Source organism: Myotis lucifugus, unplaced genomic scaffold, assembly GCF_000147115.1.
Source record: "Myotis lucifugus unplaced genomic scaffold, Myoluc2.0 scaffold_0, whole genome shotgun sequence".
NCBI lineage: Eukaryota > Metazoa > Chordata > Mammalia > Chiroptera > Vespertilionidae > Myotis > Myotis lucifugus.
The window spans coordinates 689,888-711,645 of NW_005871048.1; the positions used below are offsets into that span (position 1 = coordinate 689,888).

Genomic DNA, 21,758 nt, shown 5'->3' on the forward strand with positions numbered 1-21,758 from the left:
CATAGCTTCTCCCCCTGAGGATGAATCAGAGGATTGATTATTTGGTTGGAGCAAGTGAGGTATTCCCCCAGGCCCGGGGAGTGGTGAGGATGCAAGATAACAGACACTGACTTTACGTTCTTCTCCCAGGTCCTGTCCCTCAGCACCTCAGCCCCTGGCTCAGGCTCCACCACCACCTCTCCTGTCACTACCACGGTCCCCAGTGTGCAGCCCATTGTCAAGCTGGTCTCCACTGCCACAGCTGCACCCCCCAGCACTGCTCCCTCTGGCCCTGGTAGTGTCCAGAAGTACATAGTGGTCTCTCTTCCCCCAACAGGGGATGGCAAAGGAGGCCCCCCCACCTCCCACCCTTCCCCAGTCCCTCCCCAATCCTCAGCCCCTTCCCCACTTGGGGGCAGTGCCCTCTGTGGGGGAAAACAGGAAGCTGGAGATAGCCCTCCTCCAGCTCCAGGGACTCCAAAGGCTAATGGCTCCCAGCCGCCTGGATCTAGCTCGCCTCAGCCTGCCCCTTGATGCTGTCACACATCTGCCAACCTTCTCTTCCCAAGAGTCTCTCTCTCTACACACACACACACACACACACACACACACACACGCTGGATGGAAGGAAGTAGTCATCTGCTTCCCTCACCTTAACTTTCTTTTTAGATATTGTACAGCCAGCTCCTCATAATAAAAGTTTGATTTATAAGTTCCGATTCACCTCAGTCCTTCCTGTGTCCGATACAATGGAAGGATCTAACCTGTCGAGCCCTCCTGGTCTCTAGGACTTAGGTCTCTTCCAGCCAGATCCATACCCACAGGCCAGAAGAATGGAGAAGACAGTATCGTCCTCCTCCTGAACCACAGGCCACCATCTTTTCTGCCCATGTCCTTGTTTGGGGAGCCTCAGATCCGAATGACATAAGCATCACTGTGGCTTAGGTGTCGCACCCACTTGTGGGGGTTGGCATTGCTGCAGTGTCTGAATGCCAACCTGAGGAAGCGAACCTGGAGGCCGGAGCACGTGTGCCGGGGAAGTTCAAAGGAGAGGCTCGCAGGGCCCAGCCCCAGAGGAGGGGCTGAGGTGGAATGTCCTTGACCAGGAGGCCCGGGCAGACCTGGGACTTCCATCTGTGAGGGATAGAGGCAGAGGGATGAGTGCTGAAGACAGAGGAAGGTGGGCAGGGGAGCTGTGGGGCCAGGAAGGTAATTATATTAGTGGGAACAACGCAACTATATTAGGAGACATGAGTTGGGGCTGAAAATGGAGGCTGAAAATAGAGAATCAGCAGCTGATACCTGGAAAAGGCCTGAGAGCTGAGAGCCTCCTTGCACCCGAGGCAGGTCCCAGCGAAGGGCTCCATCCCACAGCTCTGCCTTCTGCTCTGGGCTACTCAGCTCCTGGGACAGGCTGGAGTTTGGAAAGGTGCTAGGCTCAGCCCGACTGCCTCGGGCAGGCCACTTCCACCCCCACAGTATATACTCTCCTCCCCAGTGCCATCCTGTTGTCCAGGGAAGCTGGTAAAGCCATAATGCACACACACTAACCTGACCACCCCTCGAGGCAGGGGAAGATGAAGCCTGATATTGAGAGCCTGGCTGCAAACACGAAAGGAACAGAGTCAGCCCCAGAAAGGTAGTGACTTGTCTCCACGCTTCATTAATGTCATAGCTAGAATTCAGCACAAGTTCCACCCCACCCCCTTCCCAAACTGATTCCTAGGCTGGTGGCTGCATCTGAAAGCCGTAGCGACAGGTATCCATCTGGGCCCTTTCTCCTACCCCCCATAGCTGAACTAGTCTTGGCTACCCGCACTCATACCTCTTTGGAGGCAAGTCACATCGTAACTTCAGATAAACCTGGAGCCTGGACGAGAGAATACAACACCGTTACTCTAGCCCAAGCATGTCAAACTCATGGCCGGCATGCAAACAAGGCATGCGGCCCACTGGCCAAGGGTTTGACATGCTTGCTCTAGCCATATCCTACTGGCATCTCACCAGCCCCCATACATGTACTGAAGGAATGAGAGAAGGGCTGAAATCTACTCAACTCTATTAGTCACTAGTGTTCATGGGGCTGAGTCCACTTGGGGGGAGGGTGCCTTTTTCCAATTTATAACCTATACCACTAACCACCATGCCTCCACAATAAATCTACCTATTGACTTGGGTTCCAGAGAAATTCTAGAAGTGGAAATGGTCTCACCTGCCTGAGCCTCGGTCCCACTGCACAGAGGGAAAGAGCCGGAAGGGAAGCGGGGAGGGGAGGTCATCTGAGAGTTGGTACCGCATCACAGTCAGCTAAGATGAGGGAGAAACGGAGATCAGTTTGGTCCCCTCACACCTGAACTGCCTCCCTTCCCTTGGGTAGATGGACTATGCTAGGCCAGCCCATCCTGACCTCGCCCTGGGGTGGCTGCAAGCGGAGTATTCGATGAGACTCAAATTCATCCAGTTGCACCGAGCTGTGAAATGAGACTTCATCCACCCGAATTCCTGGCCCATAACCTAGAAAGAAAGACGACTCTGCTAAGCCATATTTTGGGAGAGAAGAGCAGGGATGGGGTAGGGATCTGTCTCTAACTTCTCTGCATGAAGCTTCTGGTAGGAGAGAAAGACCCACTTTTTTCTCACCTCTCAGTTCCGACTTCCCCACACAAAATTCTTCTGTCAAGCCAATGCGCATCTCTGCCAGAAAAAAGGACATCAGAAAAGGCCACCAAATACCACCACAAACCCCAAGAAGTCTGTCCCACACCCAACCCTAGGCCCACCCTGCAGACTTCTCACCAGAGCCACTGGGAAGAAAGCTCTTGAGTCGGATCTCCCCCTGCACATCCACCTTCAGCAGTGAGCCCTGAGAGTGGCAGAGAGGTTAGTGCCCAGAGGTGACCTCCCCAAATGTGTTTGCCAGACACTACCTGTCCTCAGCTCCAGGGCGGGGGGCCCAGACTTACATTAGATGCTATCAGTACGGACAGTCTCTCAACCACGTCCAAAAACACTTCATTCTTTTGGCTCTGAGGAAGAGAGGGCATTTGGGTAGTTGGAGGCTGACCAGCCTGTATTCTAAAGTGGCCAGAGCAGTGGACGCTAGAGCCAGGGTGGGGGACACGAGGTATGGGAAGGGACTGGATTATCCAAATCTAGGAGAGGTGGAAAGATAGGCAGGCATCTTGGACTCTGGGATCCCCTAAAACAGAATCAGAGGGTCTGAACCTGTGTGGTCTCCCTCACCTGGTCAGAGCGGCTGGACAGGACGGGGCGGCTGGCTGCACTGCTGGGGGCCACTTTGCTCTGTTGTGTCTCAGCCCCAAACTGCAAAGCACCCAAAGCAATCAGTCCTCAAGGTCTGACACTCCCGGCCGAACCTTCTCCCTCCTGGTCCTCTGTCCCTCGGCTCACCAAGCCCACGCTGCTGAGATCGAAGAGGCTGAAGGGTTTGCTGACCACAGCCTCGGTCTGGATGAAGTTCCTCAGCATCTCCGTGGATGTGGTCTGCACATAGCCGTAATCCTACCGACGGGGGAAGAGCAGTTTTAGGGGGGCCCGTGGAGCAAAGAGGTGAAACGGAGTGGACTTGGCCTCTCCATCAAGGAGCAGCTCTGTAGGGAACAGGGACGACCAAGGACATCTCTGAGCCTTACCAACACCTCATCCAGGAGTTCATAGACGAGGGCCACGTTGCGGGAGATGGTCCCCTCTCCCAGGGCGCCGCAGTAATCGCCCAGGAGGGTGGCTAACCTGAGGAAAAGAATGGCGTGTGCCTCTCTCCCTCCTCTCACCCCCCAACACCCCGCTGCCCCGCCCTGCCCTCCTCACCGAGAGAGCAGCTCCAGGAGGCTGAAGGGAGAAATGTTTTCTGAAGTCGTGGCCACCAAATAGAGACCACTGTGTCTGATGTGAATAAAATGCCGGTCATCGTGGTGCTGAGGCAGAAAGGCGTGGGGGGGGTGGGAGGGGGAGAAAGCGTCGGGAAGGGGAGTTGTGCTTAAGGGCCCACGAGATTTTAGCTGGTACCCCGATTCCCCAACTGCCCAGCAGTGCGACCTCGGGCGAACCAGAAACCTCCCAAGGGCCCAGTCTCCCCAAGTGTAAAGTGGGGTTCATGAGTGTTCCTTCCTCATGCGAGGAGCTGTGCCTGCTATATTGTTAGCGCTCAATAAACTTTCCTCAATATTATTTGGAGGAATGCACGGCCCCCATCCCAATGGGAAGCTCTCAAGGACACAGCCCCGAGGGGGAGGAAGCGTCCCCTCCACCCGACCCTGCCAGAATATCACTCCAACCCCCTGTGGTTACCATGACAACCGGGGACTCTTCTCCAGGCAGTCCCATCAGCTTCCGGTAGAAGAGCTCGGCCACATCCCGGCCTCCACTGTCCCCGCGGACTGACCGGTTGAAGGACAGCTAAGGAGCCGGAGACACAAGCTAGCTCTGGGACACTACTCCCACCCCAGCCTCCCCCCCGTGGACTCGTGGGTCAAGGATACAGTCCTTGTAGATGAGTGGGTCCCCCTTGGAGGACAGAATGAAGAACTGGGAAATCATGGCCGTTCTGCAGAGTGGACAAGGAGAGGAAAGGGACGGCTGCCCCGAACAAAGGGACGCGTGTAGGCTGGCCCTTTAAGACCGATTCTCCTCTGACGCGGGAAATCCGGCGCCTGCCCCACCCCGCCCAACCTGTCCCTTTCATCACCCACGTCGCTTCCCCGTCACTCAGCCCAGGTTCGCCTGGTGATTGGTCGAGGCTGGGCCCGCGGCGAGAGGGCGGGACAGAGGATCTCTTATCGGATTGGCCCATACGCGGCTGCGCCGGTCACGTGTTGGGCGACGTTTCGCGCCAATTTCGGTTGGTCAGCCACAGTCTGCAGCGGGAACGTTCGCTGCTACGGGAGAGTGAGAATCCTGAGCGCGCCAACTGCTGCTGCACGGTCCTCAGCAGCGATGGCTCTTAAGGACTACGCGCTGGAGAAAGGTGAGGGTCTGCAAGCTTGGGAGGGGCGGCCGGCGCGGGAACTCTCCCGGCCAGCACCTGTTGATGTGAGCTAGGGTCCTGGGGGCCGCTCGGCGCGCGAGGCCAGAGCCGGGGTCCAGAAGCGGCGTGGCTAAGGCACAGGGTGCCTGGGAGGCGCTTGGAGACCCGAGGTCGGAGAAGAGCTAGTGATGGTGTCCGGGAAAGGAGTGGGGGCGGCGGATAGTCCCGCTGGGGGTTCGAGTGGAGACGGTCGCGCCTAGGCGAAACCAGGACCTCGGAAGGTCTTATCTAGGGCGTGGAGTCGGGCCCCGCTGGCCCCGCTGCCTTCCGCGCGCTTCGGCACTCCCAAGTAGCCGCGTTCTCCCGGGATGTCGAAGCCCCGGGGGCGGGCTGACCCGGGCCGCTGCGCGCGGGGATTGGCCATTTTAGTCCAACCTACAAGCGGAAATGAAGGCGGGCGGAAGTTGCGCGACGCCTCGGAGGGAGCTCCGTGTGTAAACAGTGTCCTTCCGCGCGGTAGCCTCCGAGGGAGCTGCCGAGAGCGGGGACGTGCCTGGAATTCAGGGTTTTAGTGCGAATCTTAGAGGAGGTAGTATGGGGCCGAGACGGGGACGACGGAGTGCCCTGGACCAGCTGGCCAGTTGCCGGACCGGCTCCCCCGGGCGGAGGAATCCCGCGCTGTGAGGCGGCAGCATCTGGGCCCATGTGCTTCTTTGTTTACTAAGAGCGGAAGCAGTGGCGGTCGAGGGGGTGGGGTGGAGGATGGGACTAGTGGCATAGGTTTAGGGCACCGAAAGAAAACGGGGAGTAATTACGGAAGAAAAGCTGAGAACCCTGAGGCTTGAGTTTGCTGCTGGGAGTTGGGAGGCCTTTGGGAACGGGCACTGAGATTTCTAACGAAGGCAGACACTGAAATTTCCCCAGGGGGAGGGTGTTGGGTAATTTTTCAACTGCCAAGTGCCCCCTTATTCTTTAGATAAAAACAGACTTGTGAAAAGGAGTTCTGCCCAGTTTGGGGAAAATTACGTGGGGTGGGCTGGGGTGATTTAAATGTTCATATAACTAATTAGTCACTTAAACAAGAGTGGGTTTCTTAGATTTCTGTCAGGGGTTTGCAAAAAGGTACCTCAAAGAAAGGAAGGTTGATCATCATGATTTTATATTTACATTATAGAAAAAGTGAAGAAATTCCTACAAGAGTTTTACCAGGATGACGAGTTTGGCAAGAAGCAGTTCAAGTATGGGAACCAGTTGGTAAGTCTAAGGTTGGAGGGAATGGCACCTTAAGGAGCTGTAAGGTGGCCTGGCTTATTTCAACAAGCACATCTGTCTGTAAATGACGTATGTTTAGTGCGGTACCCGGTACTTGGTAAGTGATATGATGCTACATTTGTGATGATTGAGGTGTTTCTAGGAGTTGGGAAGCTGTCTTTGGGGGGTTAAGTGAGTACTGCTGTCCCACACTATTTCTCCCCTGTGGAGACCTGGAATCTGTCCTGAGCTCACAGTGATGGGTCCTTGCATGAGCACAGTAAACTTGACTCGGGTCTTCCCAACTCTTCCCCACCCCAGGTTCGACTGGCTCATCGGGAACAAGTGGCAATGTACATAGACCTAGATGATGTAGCCGAGGAGGACCCTGAGCTGGTGGATTCAATTTGTGAGAACACCAAGCGCTATGCGAGGCTCTTTGCTGATTCTGTTCAGGAGCTGCTGCCTCAATACAAGGAGAGGGAGGTGAGTGTTTGCAAGAAAATTCAGGGCAAAGAACTTTTCTGTCAGGGAGCGTCTCAGATATTCATGTTTTCTGAGCTAGGGGAAAGGAGGGCAGTGATTTCTGCCTGCTGACCTTTATGCCCCATCCTGCCCCTCATTTTTCCCATCTTCCTTCCTTTGCCTGTAGGTGGTAAATAAAGATGTCCTGGATGTTTACATTGAGCACCGACTGATGATGGAGCAGCGGAGCCGGGACCCTGGGGCAGCCCGAAGCCCCCAGAACCAGTACCCTCCTGAACTCATGCGTAGATTGTGAGTGATCTCAGTGGGGAAAGGTGTGGGGATTTGTTCTTCAGGACCTTGCTAATGACTATTTTCTCTCTCAGTGAACTGTACTTTCAAGGCCCAAGTAGTAATAAGCCTCGTGTGATCCGGGAAGTGCGGGCTGACTCTGTAGGGAAATTGGTAACTGTACGTGGAATTGTCACTCGTGTCTCTGAAGTTAAACCCAGAATGGTGGTGGCCACTTACACTTGTGACCAGTGTGGGGCAGAGACCTACCAGCCGGTATGTATGAAGTAGGGAACAGGAATGCACTTGTTAGTGTTTTTCATAAGAATTTCTGTCTATGAGGTTTATCCTTTTCTCTGTTTACTGTAAAATACATCTGTTTTCACCTTTCATTCTTTTTCTGGTATGTAGACTATCCATTTGTGTTTTTGATGCCTGTCAATTGTTATCCCAGAATAGTTCATGATATTCTTGACAGTTCTGTGATGGTAAAACGATGCAAGTGACTGACTCTGAGTGGTTCATTTTTTTCTGACTTCCTTTGATGCTTTCTTACATCCTAGATCCAGTCTCCCACTTTCATGCCTCTGATTATGTGCCCGAGCCAAGAGTGCCAGACCAACCGTTCAGGAGGGCGACTGTATTTACAGACACGTGGCTCCAAATTCATTAAATTCCAGGAGATGAAGATGCAAGAACATGTGAGTTTTGGGGGTGTTGCCCAGGGGAGATGGAGCTTGGGAGTCGATTTGAATACTATAGTCACTCACAAGTGGAAGAAAGAAAGAATAGGAGGAGGAGGAGGTGAGGCAGAGAAGTCACCTAGAGCAGGAGGGATATTTAACTGAAACTTTGATTGAGCTGGGGAGAGGTAAAGGAGATCTCTGCTTCCGTATTCCTGTTGGCTGGTCTGAAGCTAGGGTGGGTCAAGAAGTAGAAGAGTGGGATCCCTAGGCAGGAGCTTAGATCCTAAAGGGCCTTATGTTTCTTTCTCCTTGCCTGTGCACCCTTATCCCCCAGAGTGACCAAGTGCCCGTGGGAAATATCCCTCGTAGCATCACGGTGTTGGTAGAAGGAGAGAACACGCGGATTGCCCAGCCTGGGGACCACATCAGTGTCACTGGTATCTTCTTGCCAATGTTGCGCTCTGGGTTCCGGCAGGTGGTACAGGTAAGAAAGGGAGTTTGAAGGGAGGGAATGTTCCCTTTTCCCCCTTGCCCACTCACTCTCACAACACCCACAGAGAAAACTATTAACAGCAAAACAAAATAGAACAGAGGGTTTTATCGGGAACTCCTTTCTGAAGGAATAATGTGGACTTCTTTCATATCATGGTCTTTTCCTGTTCAAGGGTTTACTCTCAGAAACTTACCTGGAAGCCCATCGGATTGTGAAGATGAGTAAGAGTGAGGATGATGAGTCTGGGTCTGGAGAACTGAGCAAGGAGGAGCTGAGGCAGATCGCGGGTGAGGAGCTGGGGGAAAGACCAGGAATGTTTCTTCCTAGCACTTTTTTTCCTAATTTTCACTTTGCCCTCAGAGGAGGATTTCTACGAAAAGCTGGCAGCCTCCATTGCTCCAGAAATATATGGGCATGAAGATGTAAAGAAGGCGCTGCTGCTCCTTCTGGTGGGAGGTGTGGACCAGTCTCCTCGGGGCATGAAAATCAGGGGTAAGAGGAAATGAGGGGGAGGCTCTGACGAGGGAAGGCAAGACTTGGCATCTTGGCTTTTGGGCACCAGAATGGATCAGAAGAAACGATCCTGAGTATGGGGGTGGGGTAGGCTTCAGAAATAATTTTCTCTGTTGGACAACTTGCATTAAGAGAACAGTCGCAGGGGCTTTCTTTTTCCAGGCAACATCAACATCTGCCTGATGGGGGATCCTGGTGTGGCTAAGTCTCAGCTCCTGTCTTACATTGATCGCCTGGCCCCCCGCAGTGAGTAATCGGACTCGGGGAGGGAGGTAAATGTAGAAACAAGAATAGGATCACCACATTTATTCTCTTCTTTGGGGATTTGAAAGGTGGGAGAGGGTTGGGGAAGGGAGGGAGGTCTTTACCCAGGAAGGCCTGGCTGAGCAAGTAGATCAGATCAGTGCAGGCCTCAATTCATTGTCCCCATTACTTGTGTCCTTGCCTTATTCTTGCTCTTTTCCTTGTTCCTTTCCCTTTTGCTAAACATGTCTGCTTGTTTCCTGTCTTCCTGACCCTGCCATTTAGGCCAGTACACAACAGGTCGCGGCTCCTCTGGAGTGGGGCTTACAGCAGCTGTGCTGAGAGACTCTGTAACTGGAGAACTGACCTTAGAGGGTGGGGCCCTCGTACTGGCTGACCAGGGTGTGTGCTGCATCGATGAGTTTGACAAGATGGCTGAAGCCGACCGCACAGCCATCCATGAGGTCATGGAGCAACAGACTATCTCCATTGCCAAGGCAGGCATTCTAACCACCCTCAATGCCCGTTGCTCCATCCTGGCTGCTGCCAACCCTGCCTATGGGCGCTACAACCCTCGCCGCAGCCTGGAACAGAACATACAGCTTCCTGCCGCACTCCTCTCTCGATTTGACCTTCTCTGGCTAATCCAGGACCGTCCTGACCGAGACAATGACCTACGGTGAATTAAGCTCAACACTCAAAGAGACATATCTTAGAGATGATTGGGAGGGAGGAGAAATTGGAAGGCCCTCAAATTCTCATGAAAATGGTTCCACGATTCTTAGGGAAATGGTGGGTCTGGGCTGAAACGCTGGTAAGGATTTCTTGGTAATGTTTTTCCCTGCCACACTGTGAGGCGATGGAGCCCAGGGAAGAGGAAGATAAGAGTTGGGGCACAGGGTGCGGAGCACCAAAAAGAGTGTTCCTCTTTGCCTCCACTATTCCCAGGTTGGCCCAGCATATCACCTATGTACACCAGCACAGTCGGCAGCCTCCCGCCCAGTTTGAACCTTTGGACATGAAGCTTATGAGGTAGGAGAGCTGAGTAAGGAAGGACAGGTCTGCTTCACCTTGTGTGGCAGTATCTTGGGTCTTGTGTGTCTCTTGAAAAGTTTTCAGTCTTACTACCACCCTGCCCGTCCCTTTCTATGTTATGGGTCTGAGAACATTGAATCTAGTCCCCCCCAGGCTGGCCACAGAAGAACACACATCAGAACTAATCTTGCACATCACTGGCCTGTCTTGGATGAGGCAGGTTCAGATTCTAGGCAAGGCTGGGTCCTGCTGCAAGGATACTTTGTCATGATGTTCTCCACAGGTCTGTGCAAGGGCTCCTAATAGTCCCTCAAGTTTTTCTTCCCTGTTACCTATTCTCTTCAAGTAAACAGTTGTCTTAAAGCAAACAAAATGTATTTGTTCCCTTCAGCCATAATCATGTTCAGGAGAGAACTTGACCATCTCTAGTTACAAGTGGATTTGTCTTACTCATGCATAAGCCATTTTCCTTAAAAATCAAAATAATTTTAAATGTACTGAGAAATCTATCAGTGATATTCAAGCCACACAGATAATCCACTATTTTTTTTTCTTCTACTTAAAAATTCCTTCCTAACCCCAAGAGTTGTTTTTTTTGTTGGTTTTTTTTTTTTTTTTTCGGTTTTTTTGTTTATTGTTGATTTCAGAGAGGGAGAGAGATACAGAAATATCACTGATGAGAATTATTGATTGGCTGCCTCCAGCACATCCCCAAGCCCACAACCCGGGCATATGCCCTTGACCGGAATCAACCCAGGACCTTTCAGTCTGCAAGCTGATCCTCTATCCACTGAACTAAACCAGCAAGGGCAAGAGTTTTCTTAAATGGGAAAGTTATACAGAAAAGCATACTCTCCCAAATCTCTTCTGCTTTCTCACAGACGATACATAGCTATGTGCCGGGAGAAACAGCCCACAGTGCCAGAGTCTCTGGCCGACTATATCACAGCAGCATACGTGGAGATGAGGCGAGAGGCTTGGGCTAGTAAGGACGCCACCTATACTTCTGCCAGGACTCTGCTGGCTATTCTGCGACTATCCACTGCTCTGGTGAGTGCCCAGTTCCTATTCTGCTGGAGGGTTATCTGTTTTGACTATTACTGGGCAGCCTGCAGTAACATTGTCCTTTCTCATTGCCTCCTCCCTTCCACTCAGGCCCTGCTGGGGCTAAAGTGCTGACAGTGCAGATAGTGGTCCTCTCGTGCTACCGCACTGTGGGTACTTGCTGCTCCAGCAGGGCACGCACAGCGTCCATGGAGGGAAAGGCCTTTCTGCTCAAACCTCACTATGGGGGTGGGTGGGGTGAATTTCATTATGTCCTAGATCCTGTGCTAGAAATCTTCATTTCTGTCCTCACATCTTGGACCTTAGTCCTGGGGGCTCCAAAGTGCTGTTCGTGCAGGTAGTGTGATTACCTGACCTACTGCTGAGCTAGCACTTCCCGAGCCCCAGGGATACCTCTCTGCCAATCGCTTTCTTGGCTGAGCTCCCCAAGCTCCATCTGTCATGGTGGGGAGCCCACTGGAATTCAGAAGGGTCTAGTCTCCCTCGCAGGACAGCTGAACACCGGGACTGGCCAGTGTTGAGAGGCGGAGACTTGGGCAATTGCTGGACGCTGCCCTGGGCATTGCACTTGTCTCGGTCTGACAGTGCCGGCCCCACACTGCGGATGTTTATAGGGGAGGGGAGGGAGCCTTCACTGGTTTTCTGAGTAGGCAACACAGAAGGGGGTTCCCTGACTGTTCCACTCCCCTCCTCCTGTTCCCATCTGTCCCTACCTTCCCCTTAGGCACGTCTGCGAATGGTGGACACAGTAGAAAAGGAAGATGTGAATGAAGCCATAAGGCTAATGGAGATGTCAAAGGACTCACTACTGAGTGACAAGGGACAAACAGCTAGGTGAGTGGTTTAATGGAAGGAAATCTTAAGCAGACCACTTATCCTGTGGCTTCTGCAACGACACATGTATGATGGTGGCTTCAGAATTGTAATACCACTATTCTCTGACATGTTGGATGCTCTTGTTTGTACCCTGACCTTACACACCAACACTTGTTGCCTTCAGGACCCAAAGACCAGCAGATGTGATATTTGCCACTGTCCGTGAGTTGGTCTCAGAAGGCCGAAGTGTCCGGTTTTCTGAGGCGGAGCAGCGCTGCATATCTCGTGGTTTCACACCTGCCCAGTTCCAGGCAGCTCTAGATGAGTATGAGGAATTAAATGTCTGGCAGGTCAATACTGCCCGGACTCGGATCACTTTTGTCTGATTCCCACCTACTTGTGACGCTGGGGTCTACTCTGCATAGTGTGTGCAAACGCCCCTCCCCCTTCCTTTAAAGGCCTAAATTGCCCTTGAGGGGAAAGGAGGATCCCTTCTTTTTCCTGAGCTGCACTTGTTTTATTCATTCCTTTAGCTAATAAAGTGTTTGTAGATTGCTGCCTTTTGTTAAAATGAGGTATTGTGTGTTCTAGATGCATATCCTGTTTGCTTTATACTTGTCTTCTTTCATCCACTCCATAAATGCACTGAGTATAAAGTACCTGCCAGGCATCCATATAGACATGGGATGCAGTGAGATGAGAATCCCACCATACAGAGACTGTTTTCCCCGGATCTCCTTTGGGCTCAAGTGTATACTGAGGTGCCACTCAGGTTCAGAGGATACAGTAGCAATGAAACAGCCTCTCCATTTCTTTCTGAAATGCCTCTACACCCCGTTACACCTCCTTAATCCCCAATTCGTACTTGAAAGTCTTATTCAGGGGGTAATGGAAATCAGGGACCTAAAGGAAGGTATGTGAAATGGAATGCCTGGCACAAGTAATTACACAGGACAATACCCATGTTTATATCACCTGGCCTCATCTCTAAAGTATAAACACTAGCACCTCTGCCTCATCAGGCTGAGGTGCCTATAGGTCAGGCAAATATATACCCAGTGTAGCAAGCATTCAGTAAACTAGCAACAATTGGGAAGCCTCGGTAATATTCACTGCCCATAGGATCAAGGCTTTCAGTTGTCCTTGACAGAAATGTGCTTAATATCCCTCATCCTCCCACTCTGTGAAAAAATGAATTAAGTTTGGGAAAGTAGTCCTTTATAGGAAGACATTAAACAACATTGTGTAGATGGAAGCAGGCAGCATTCTGCTCAACATAGTCCACCTGGCCAGACATGGAGTCACTTCAAGTGGCAGTGAACTCCCCAATCACTGAAGAGTATGGAGAAGAGCTGATGATAAAAAGGGACTCTTGCCTTTGCACAAGGCTGGAACCAAGGGTCTCCTTTGGTTGAGAAACCTGTGGGGTACCTAACAGAGGACAGAGGCACTGGAAGGGGTGCTGAGGAGCTGCTCCCCTTTTATTAACGACAGGTTTCTCTAAAGGGAGTGTAGCACCCCTCCCCTCTGCAACAGTTGTGGCCTCTGGAGCACATAGGGACCCCTGTGCATCATCTCGTCAAGTACCCTCTCAGAAGAAGAGCCCCCGCATCCGCCTGCCGATGCCTTGTCGATCATAGAGGACGTTGAACTTGTTCACGAACTGGTTCATGGTGTTGCACGTTTTGGTGATGGTGCCAAGGTAGGCCATGAGCCCCACATCATTGCATTGCTGAGGGAACAGAAAGAACCAGTTCCCCAGGGGGTCTAGGTCCCTCACAGCATGCCCAGGGAACAGTTGAGTCCCATGTCCTGCATGCAGTAATGACAGCATTGAGCCCTACCTCCCCATCCTGGGATTTACACTCACATCATAAAAGTCTGTCTTGAACTTGTCTGTGCTGAGTACTGGGAGGCAGTGACACAGAGCATAGGCCTCCCGAAGGATCTCATGGTTAAAGGGGACCTCTCCTAAAGGCACAAAAAGTGGCTGCATTAATATATTGTCACTTCACCAGGAAAGAAGAGTGCCAGGGAGACCCCTGTCCTACCTGCTTCAGAGGCCTTGACGTACTCCAAGATGAGCTTGACGCGGCTGTGCAACATCTTGATAGCACTGTGCTGTGCTATCAGGTGTTCAGCTACTGCAGGGGGATAAGGACAGGCCATGGTTGAGAAGGCTTCTGACCACACCTTCCACCCCCACTTCCAAGGACACCCCTCCACCTCAGTTACCAGTAGAGTTCTCTCCACTCCCTGTTGCTGTCATTCGGGCCACATGGTCTACACCAATGCGTTCAGCTTCCTCTGTGGCCAGAGTATAGGTCAGTTCAGCAAACAGCATTGTGGCCTATGGAACATATAGGGAAAGTCAAAAGCAGGAAACACCAGGGGCAGGATCTGAGGGTTGAAAGGTAGGGCATTACCTCTCCATTGATTATATCGATGACCGACTCAAAAACACTGACGGGAAGCTGTAAAGAGATGGAGAACAGCTCTCACATTAAATGCACCTGAACCTATACTATGCCAAAAACTGGGCTTGGCCCTTTCACTTTAGATTTTCTCATCAAACCCAGTGATGGAGGGATTATTCCCATTTACACATGAGAAAATGCAGGTTCGAGGTTAAATGACTAACCCAAAGTCACACAGCTCTTAAGTGGCAGAATGGAGATTCAACTCAATAGAGATGTCATACAATAAAAGAGGCAATGATAAAAGATAAGCATGAGGATAGACAAGCATGACAAAGTGAGCATGGAGTCAGTGTACTCACATCCGTGTGCTTGGTCATGGGGTTCAACTTGAGAAAGAGGGGGCTCTCGATTATCTCGCACACCTGGAAGAGGAAGACGACAGATGAGTGGCAATGCCCATCTTCCCCTCACCCTCTCTTTTCTGGCCCAGCATGCACATGTGTGGGAATGCATACCTGCTTATGGACATGGATGTCGGATGGGTCAGGTGGTCCCCCTGTGGTGTACCAACCCAGAAACTCCAGCTCCTTGAATACCTGTTTAACTGGAGAGGAAGGGGCCAGAGCTCAAAGCATTTCTTTAAACCATCCTTTCTTAATTTGAAACTCCTGGTGTATTTTCACCAGCTTCTCCTCTCCCCCCTCAAATCGTGGCTCAGTTTAGAATAATTAACCCCTTTTATGCTTTCATCCTTTACTTTCTTTGGGCAGAATACCTGAATGTGTCCTTTTTCTAAGATCTCTTCACTTTTCCATAGTACTCACCCCATGTCCTGTGTACCTCTTCCCAACCTCCTCCATCTTCCCCACTTCACTTTTCTTCCTCCCACTCCTCTGCCCACCTCCATTCCCCTCTCACACTGCTCCTCCTTGGTGTAATAATATTCCTTGTCAATGATGATCTTCTCTTCCACGGTGTGGGACAGCAGCTCAAAGGAGTTCATCACCTCGATGTTCCGGCCCTCCTGCTTCCCGATGAGAGCGCCGATCACTGGGAAGAGAGGGACACGGGGGAGGGTAAGGAATCCTCAAGCTTCCGAGTCACCTTCTGAGGGCCTGAGGTCAGAGTGAACCAAGTCCTGGGCGAGGGGGAACGGGCTTCAGGAAAGGAAGGAAAACAGACCATTATCTGGGGAGACGACCGGAGGAGGTTGTAGAACTCGGCTTAACGCTCACCCTGCACAGGCCGCCCTTCCTGGGAGCGCATGCGAATCCAATGGTCTGAGATGTTGAGGATCACGAGGGGATGAAGAGCGACCGAAACACTCCCTGTCACTCCGGAGGCCATCACGCTGGGGACCACTAAGGGGGAGGAGGAGGAGAGAAGGTGAGAATCCAGGCCCATGTCCTTCCCCGAGACGGCAGAGCCCGGGCCAGACATCCCTCCCGCCGGTTCCCCCAGGGGCCGAAGTCCCGTCCGCCCTCCTGACTTCTCCCAGGACCAGGAAGGCGGCCTTCACGACCCCGAAGGCCATCTCTAGGGGCCGCCCCCGCGGGGCCCGTTACCTGCTGCATCCACCTCCATCCCGCTGCTCCCACCCGTCCCGTTCGCCGCAGCCGCAGCCGCCGCCGCCGCCGCCATTTTCCCCCGCGCCCGCCGGCCTCGGCCCCGACTCCGGCCCCGCCCCCTCCCGGCTTCCGTCCGGCAGCGGCGCATGCGCAGTGCCCCGAGCGCGCGCCTGGTCTAACGGGGCTGCGGCGGCCCTTTCCCGCCAGGCCTCGGCGGGCCTCGCTCGCAGCTGCGGGAGCCCGAGGCCCGCACGGCCCCGGAGCAGACGGGTTTTCGTAGACTTCGACCCCACCGCTCGGCTGCGGCTGGCCCTGAGCAAATTGCTGGTCCCCACCTCACCCCGCCCCAACCGTTTCTTCTTCGTCAGTGACATTGTAACAATACTGCCGAGCTCCCAAGTCTACTGCGGAATGGATGGAATGGCATGGTATTGCCTCCGAATAGGATTCAAGCTGCTGGCTGCGGCTTGCAAGCCCCTATATAGCCTGGCCCCTGCCTGCCAGCCGACCCTGGCCTTTACCTTCCTGCCCCCTGGTCCCATGTTTCAGCCACAGGAGCCCTCACATGTGTTCCTTTCACCGCCCCGCTCCCACTGAAGGGCCTTCTGCTGCGTTAACCATTAAACTTGGGCACCTACATAAATATTTTTGAATAAATGGATGAATGGTTTGGGGTGGAGCCTGCTCTTGAGGGGCTCCATCTGCATGTCCTATCTTTCCTTCTTCCAAACACTGGCATTACCTACCGTGCGAACATCCTCAGCATTTTTAACCCTTCCCACCCTCCCTGCACCCTCCATCCCATGAGTCTCCCCTCTGGCAAAGAGACCACTCCAACCCTCTCCCTGCTTCTACATGCAACCACGTTGTGTACACGGCCTTTCCCCGCTCCTGCTGCCCCAACACTTCCATCTGTCTGTCCCTCACCCAAAGTGCAAGCCCTGTTCCTTAACCCTGCAGAGCCTACTCCAGTGCCCAGAACCAGCAGGTACAGGGAGATGTTTTCCAATGATAATGGTGACTTATGTGAATTAAGCAATCTTTCCATTTAGGAGCCTGGATAAAGGGAAGTTGAAGGGCCAGCAACCCTCAAAGGAAGGGGCCTGAGAAATCCTGCAGGGAGAGAGGTCTTCTGGCCAAGAGAAAGTGAAGAAAAAGTTTATCTCATTCTAATCCCCAGTGAAAAACCTCTCAGCCAACTAAGATACTTATGGAAGAAAAGCATTATATGCCTTACTTCTCTTAGGAAAAATGAAGTCAGAAAAATATCTCTCTTTTACATGATAGGCAGCTTCTAAGGAGTATAATGTTTCTCAACTAGATTGAAGCTAAAAGAAAGGCAAGAATTATTCTGGTGTTAATAAAGTTGATAATTTGTGTTGCTGTTTCACACATTAAAGTACTCCTTTGTGTTTTTATTGTTTCAAATGCTTTTAAAACACTGTGCAGATAATTAAACAACTCATAAAACAGTGGTTATTGTGAAATTCACAGATGACTTTGAAATTGAATCATTGATTGGTTGGGGGCTGGAGATCAAGCCTACAAATGAGGTACATGCCCTTGACCCGAATCGAATCTGGGACCCTTCAGTTTGCAGGCCTATGCTCTATCTGTTAGGTTAGGTGGCTCAGGAGGCGGCGTAGGAAATAAAGAGAGTCCAGTTAATCAGAAAAGAAAGAAAGGAAAGGCTTTATTCTGCGTCCCCGGGCTGTTGGATATCTGTATATTATTCTTTATTTCAGTCAGTGTATGCTTAATTTCTAGTTGGTCTTTTTTCATATCCTCCAGGGTCTCACTAAATTTATCAGCGGTTTCTAGAAAATTCTTGAAAAACCTTATAACTGTGGTTTTGAATTCTATATCCAGTAGTTTGCTTTCCTCCATTTCTGTCATTTGTGTCCTGTTTCTTTGTCTCTGCATTTTTTTATGCTTCGCTGTGTCGATAGAGTGGCTTTCTGTGCTAGGTGTCCTATAGGGCCCAGTGGTTCAGCCTCCCCAATTACCTGAGGTAGACACTCTTGGTGCACCCCCTTGTGGGCTTTGTGCACAGTCTTGTTTGTAGTTAAGCCTTGATTGTTGTAGGTAACACTGGGAGGGATTGACCTCCAGGCCAATTGGCTGTGAGAATCAGCTGTGTCTGCAGTGGGAGAACTTCTGTGCTGGAGACACCCCTATGGGGCAAGACTTGCTTCAGTGGGGCTTTGGTGCTCACTGAGTCTGCCCCCTGAGTGTGTCCTTTATGAATCCGAGGAGCTGCAATCTGGATGGTCCCACTCTGACCACTGGGCACACTGGCTCCTGGATCTCTAAAGAGGTGCTAATCTAGCCTCTGCCTGAGGCTATCCAGCAGGAGCCAGCTGTGAAGCAATGCAAGTTGCCCTGGGGCCTTGGGCCAGCTGCAGTTTGTTAGGTAATTATCAGATTGCAAAGGGCCAGGCCTTTCATATGCAAAAGCCTCTGTGCATGGCTTGGGTGGGGCGGGGTCCCAGGGGATCAACAGGGCGGAGCAAGCAGTTATGGCTGCTCTCAGTCCTGCCCTCAGAGGCCCCGCTTCTCAGTGTCCTGGCAATCGCTGCAAGCACCCCTGAGAGAAAGCTGCCCTGGAGTTCCAACCAATGCCAGACAGTCCAGTTTCTCCCGTATGAGTCTGGGTCCCCAGAGACTCACCCGGAACTGGAGTTCAGAGCAGTCAGGAGCTTGAGACTCCCTCCCGATTGAAAAAGACAATCGTGTCCTCAGCCACCAGCCCTCTCCGCATGCGCCTCCGTACCTTACTTCCGCACCGCACCTCTTCTGAGTCTCAGTATGCTTTTCTCTTTCCTTCTAGTTGTAGAATTTCCACTCAGCCAGCCTTCCTGTGGTTTTGGATGATGTCCATTCCGTCTTTTAGTTGTATTTTTGAAGTGGTTGTGTGAGGCAGGAGGCAGCAATCTCCGGTGTTTACCTATGCCGCCATCTAGGTTTTTCTGGGGGGCGCTTTTATTTATACAGCTGTTCAGTGAGGGTGGGGGAGCATGAGCTGTGGGAGTTCCCGCTGCGGGGGTCCTCAGTTTCCAGGTGTGGTCATCTGCCTGGTAGCTGACCTGTTAGGAATTCCAGGGCGGGACCTGTATCTGCGTCACCATTTGCCTGGTGCACTGGCCTGTTACGAATTCTAGGAAGGGCCCAGTATCTGCATCACCATCTGCCTGGCGGAGGCATGCATCAGCTCCTGGACCCCCTTTCGACCTAACACTATCCACTAAGCCAAACCGCCTAGGGCTTACTAAGCATTTCTTAAAAGTGCATTATATTAAAAACTACCAAGAAAAATTCAAGTTGTGATCGTGTTCAAACAACTATCTCACCATTCTCTTCCTACCTTCCAACAAAACTAAAATACAAAGCATCACTTTGTTGTTAACTTTCCTTCCACAGGGTGGAGTTAACGATTGGTGGGGAGTATCTGTTCAGAGAATCTGCAAAGAAAAGATACTGAGGACTGAAGTGAGAGCCCTCCAGGAAATAATCTAGACTGGTTCACCAATTACTTTGAGTCAGTGGTGTTGTCAAATTATCCATCCATCCATCGTTCATTTACTTAACAAAAACGGATATTTAGGAGTGCCTACTATGCAGCAGGCATGATTCCAGGTGCTGGGGATACAGCACTATATAAAACAAAGTTCTGACTTCGTAAAGCTCACATTCTAGTTATAAGAAACAGACAATGAGCACATGCCAGGATATTAAAAGGGATTGGAGGGGTGGAATTTTACATGGAAGGGAAGACTGAAATGGAATTAGGGAGTAAGATATGAGGCTAAATGGAGGAAAAGTATTCCAGAGGGAGTAATTGCAAAGGTCTTCAGGCAGGAGACTGCTTGGTGTGTTCCAGGAATAACAAAAAAGTCAATGACCAGAACTGAGTGAGGGAGAAAGTAATAAGAGATGAAATCAGAGAGGTGACAGAGTCTCCTGGGCCATTCATTATTGGGACTTTGGGTTTCAGACTGAATCAGAAGGAACTGCTTTGACTCAAGGCTGTAGCAGCGGTTCTCAACCTGTGGGTCGCGACCCCTGAAAATACATCCTGCATATCAGATGTTTACAATACGATTCATAACATAGCAAAATTACAGTTATGAAGTAGCAACGAAAATAATTTTATGGTTGGGGGTCACCACAACATGAGGAACTGTATTAAAGGGTTGCCGCATTAGGAACGTTGAGAACCACTGCAAGGGTCACCCAGGCTGATGCATGGAGGTTAAGACGGTAGGAGGCATAGAAGCATGGAAGTGGAGCTATTGTCCTAATCCAGGCGAGAGATGACCACAGCTTGGACCTGAGCAGTAAGAGGTAGCAGTGGGAGATGACTCAGGCCTGCAGCTACATGTCCCAGTGCACGGTTAGAAAAAGTTTATAGTCTGGCGACTATACGTAACGATGCTGTGTTGCATATTTGAAAGTTGATAAGAGAGTAAATCTTATAAATTCTCAAAGGAAAAAGGATGTCCCTTCTGGGGCTCAGGCTGACTTTCAGTTCCCACTTGCCCCCTCATTCCTCCTGTGAGGGCATAGAAGTGAGTGAACGCTAAGCCTTGCCCTCATTCCCTAAAGCATTTTACAACATGCAGTGGGGCCTCCTGTTTTCTTGGGTCAGTAACTTCCCCAAGTCTTTTCTGCTGTCATCCCTTGTGCAGGTTTGTCTGCACCTGAACTCCTTGATGGGCTGGAATGTTTTCTTCAAATTTTAATATTTATGGGGGCATTTTTACATGGAACTGTTTATGGGGGCATTTTTACATGGAACTGTTGGGGAGGGGGGATAGCACTCCCCAAACCCCATACCACCCCTCTACCCTTCTTGAACACAAGGCCAGATTCACAGGAGAAAAACCAATTTAAAATGTGGGCATGGGAAATCATAGATGATGGTCTGAGAAAGGACAGACTAGTCATCTTTTAATACTTCTTAAACAAACAATAAATTTGTGAAGAATCAACAGGACAGGTTTGGATGCTTGTTGGTGAGGAATCTAAACCAAGTTTGGGCTTGGACAGTTACCTAGTAACAAGGTTTTTACCTTAAGCTCCTTCCCCGTCCCCCGCCTCTGGGTTCCCTAACTCGCGCGATCAGAAGGGCACCTTTCACATGGGGGTCTTGATCTCCTGCTTTCTGGGGGACAGGAGAGAGGCCAGAAAGTTCTTGCATTGGCAGTTTCTTAAGTAACTTTAATTCAAAATAATATGTACTGTGGGATATTTTGCGTCGGCCTGCCCTGTTCCCATACAACACAAACAGAAAACTTTGGAAGCATAAACTTAATTTATTTGGAAATTGCAAATAAGGCTGATTTTTTTCACCATGCATCCTTCCAAAGTTTACCACAGCTCCGCTGGGGATCCGGGTCGCTCAGAGGCACTGGGCGCTCTCCTCCGCCGATGGCCGCCCCCCGGGAGACCGTGCGTGGAGCGAAAGCTAATCCTCTCCGCTCCACCCTTCCCCGCCCCATCCCGCACCCTGAACCGGGCCAGCGGCGCCTGGGCATGCGCGAGGCGGAGGCGCGCGGCGGGCGGGGGCGGAGGCCCGAACGCCCAGTCAGTAAACCACCGAGAGGCGGAGACATCCCAGTTTCCTAGAGGAAACAGGTGTGTGCGGGGCTGGCGAGGGGTAGTGGGGCCAAAAAAAAAAAAAAAAAAAAAAGGACCGACCCGGAAGTGAAACGGAGGAGCTTCCGTTCTTTGTTCTGTCCCCTGGGGGGGTGGGTCTTGTGACAGTGTCCAGCGGGGGCCTGGTCCGTTGTCCGGACCCCCCCAAGTTTTTCCGTCCCTTGCCTTCCAGGGTGAGTCCGGGCCCGCCCCTCGGGGGCTTCGCGGGGGAGACGGAAGGCGGTGGTCGCCCGGGAAAGGACCGTTGGTGTCCCGCGCCCGCTGCGGCCCCGTGGGGGTTCCCCGAAGCCC

At 51.6% G+C, this 21,758-nt stretch overlaps 4 protein-coding genes across 9 annotated transcripts in view; 2 read left to right on the forward strand and 2 right to left on the reverse strand.

Moving 5' to 3' along the window:
• Window positions 1-696, forward strand: part of TAF6 (TATA-box binding protein associated factor 6) — a gene marked incomplete at its 5' end in the record, with an annotated part of 3,684 nt that extends 2,988 nt beyond the window's left edge. The window contains one exon of the mRNA XM_023754376.1: window positions 89-696. Coding sequence (XP_023610144.1) covers window positions 89-513 — 425 coding nt within the window. The remainder of the gene's footprint in view (window positions 1-88) is intronic.
• On the reverse strand, window positions 668-4,822 carry AP4M1 (adaptor related protein complex 4 mu 1 subunit). Of its 2 annotated transcripts, none has more exons than XM_023759751.1 (15): window positions 4,479-4,822; window positions 4,288-4,381; window positions 3,808-3,914; window positions 3,633-3,729; window positions 3,391-3,501; window positions 3,223-3,303; window positions 2,943-3,005; window positions 2,776-2,842; window positions 2,620-2,673; window positions 2,387-2,493; window positions 2,192-2,286; window positions 1,805-1,849; window positions 1,531-1,581; window positions 1,282-1,393; window positions 668-1,113 (listed from the first exon to the last, which is right to left on the reverse strand). In XM_023759751.1, exons 1-15 carry the CDS (start codon window positions 4,787-4,789, stop codon window positions 889-891), a joined length of 1,620 nt encoding a protein of 539 aa, XP_023615519.1. In that variant the 5' UTR covers window positions 4,790-4,822; the 3' UTR covers window positions 668-888. The 2 variants fall into 2 exon arrangements, with proteins under 2 accessions (XP_023615519.1, XP_014307437.1); XM_014451951.2 differs by having other exon boundaries at window positions 4,288-4,376; window positions 4,479-4,655.
• MCM7 (minichromosome maintenance complex component 7) lies at window positions 4,823-12,395 on the forward strand. Of its 5 annotated transcripts, none has more exons than XM_006081039.2 (15): window positions 4,823-4,963; window positions 6,138-6,217; window positions 6,536-6,700; window positions 6,867-6,991; window positions 7,066-7,246; window positions 7,534-7,671; window positions 7,991-8,140; window positions 8,322-8,436; window positions 8,510-8,641; window positions 8,825-8,908; window positions 9,191-9,584; window positions 9,854-9,937; window positions 10,822-10,990; window positions 11,730-11,839; window positions 12,006-12,392. In XM_006081039.2, the coding sequence occupies exons 1-15, from the start codon at window positions 4,933-4,935 to the stop codon at window positions 12,205-12,207; spliced, it is 2,160 nt and encodes a 719-aa protein (XP_006081101.1). In that variant the 5' UTR covers window positions 4,823-4,932; the 3' UTR covers window positions 12,208-12,392. The 5 variants fall into 5 exon arrangements, with proteins under 5 accessions (XP_006081101.1, XP_023615367.1, XP_006081103.1 ...); XM_006081041.3 differs by lacking the exon at window positions 4,823-4,963 and adding an exon at window positions 5,487-5,668 and having other exon boundaries at window positions 12,006-12,395; XM_006081042.3 differs by lacking the exon at window positions 4,823-4,963 and adding an exon at window positions 5,487-5,643 and having other exon boundaries at window positions 12,006-12,395.
• A 627-nt stretch (window positions 12,396-13,022) lies between these two features.
• Window positions 13,023-15,930, reverse strand: COPS6 (COP9 signalosome subunit 6). Its single transcript, XM_006081044.3, has 10 exons — window positions 15,807-15,930; window positions 15,477-15,602; window positions 15,160-15,291; window positions 14,757-14,845; window positions 14,601-14,663; window positions 14,248-14,295; window positions 14,057-14,171; window positions 13,873-13,965; window positions 13,692-13,792; window positions 13,023-13,553 (listed from the first exon to the last, which is right to left on the reverse strand). The coding sequence occupies exons 1-10, from the start codon at window positions 15,880-15,882 to the stop codon at window positions 13,413-13,415; spliced, it is 984 nt and encodes a 327-aa protein (XP_006081106.1). The 5' UTR covers window positions 15,883-15,930; the 3' UTR covers window positions 13,023-13,412.
• Between the last annotated feature and the right edge of the window lie 5,828 nt (window positions 15,931-21,758).

What these genes read in the sequence shown, in the direction of transcription:
- MCM7 (XM_006081039.2), top strand. Translation starts at nt 4,933, where the DNA reads ATGGCTCTTAAGGACTACGCGCTGGAGAAAG. An exon ending in CTCAATACAAGGAGAGGGAG is followed by an intron (nt 6,701 to 6,866) that starts GTGAGTGTTTGC and finishes CTTTGCCTGTAG; the next exon opens with GTGGTAAATAAAGATGTCCT. An exon ending in TCGGGGCATGAAAATCAGGG is followed by an intron (nt 8,642 to 8,824) that starts GTAAGAGGAAAT and finishes TTCTTTTTCCAG; the next exon opens with GCAACATCAACATCTGCCTG.
- COPS6 (XM_006081044.3), bottom strand. Translation starts at nt 15,882, where the DNA reads ATGGCGGCGGCGGCGGCGGCTGCGGCTGCGGCGAACGGGACGGGTGGG. An exon ending in GGAAGGGCGGCCTGTGCAGG is followed by an intron (nt 15,292 to 15,476) that starts GTGAGCGTTAAG and finishes CTCTCTTCCCAG; the next exon opens with TGATCGGCGCTCTCATCGGG. An exon ending in TCAAGACAGACTTTTATGAT is followed by an intron (nt 13,554 to 13,691) that starts GTGAGTGTAAAT and finishes CTGTTCCCTCAG; the next exon opens with CAATGCAATGATGTGGGGCT.
- AP4M1 (XM_023759751.1), bottom strand. Translation starts at nt 4,789, where the DNA reads ATGGGCCAATCCGATAAGAGATCCTCTGTCCCGCCCTCTCGCCGCGGG. An exon ending in ATCTCAGCAGCGTGGGCTTG is followed by an intron (nt 3,304 to 3,390) that starts GTGAGCCGAGGG and finishes GGTGCTTTGCAG; the next exon opens with TTTGGGGCTGAGACACAACA. An exon ending in CCGTACTGATAGCATCTAAT is followed by an intron (nt 2,843 to 2,942) that starts GTAAGTCTGGGC and finishes TGCCACTCTCAG; the next exon opens with GGCTCACTGCTGAAGGTGGA.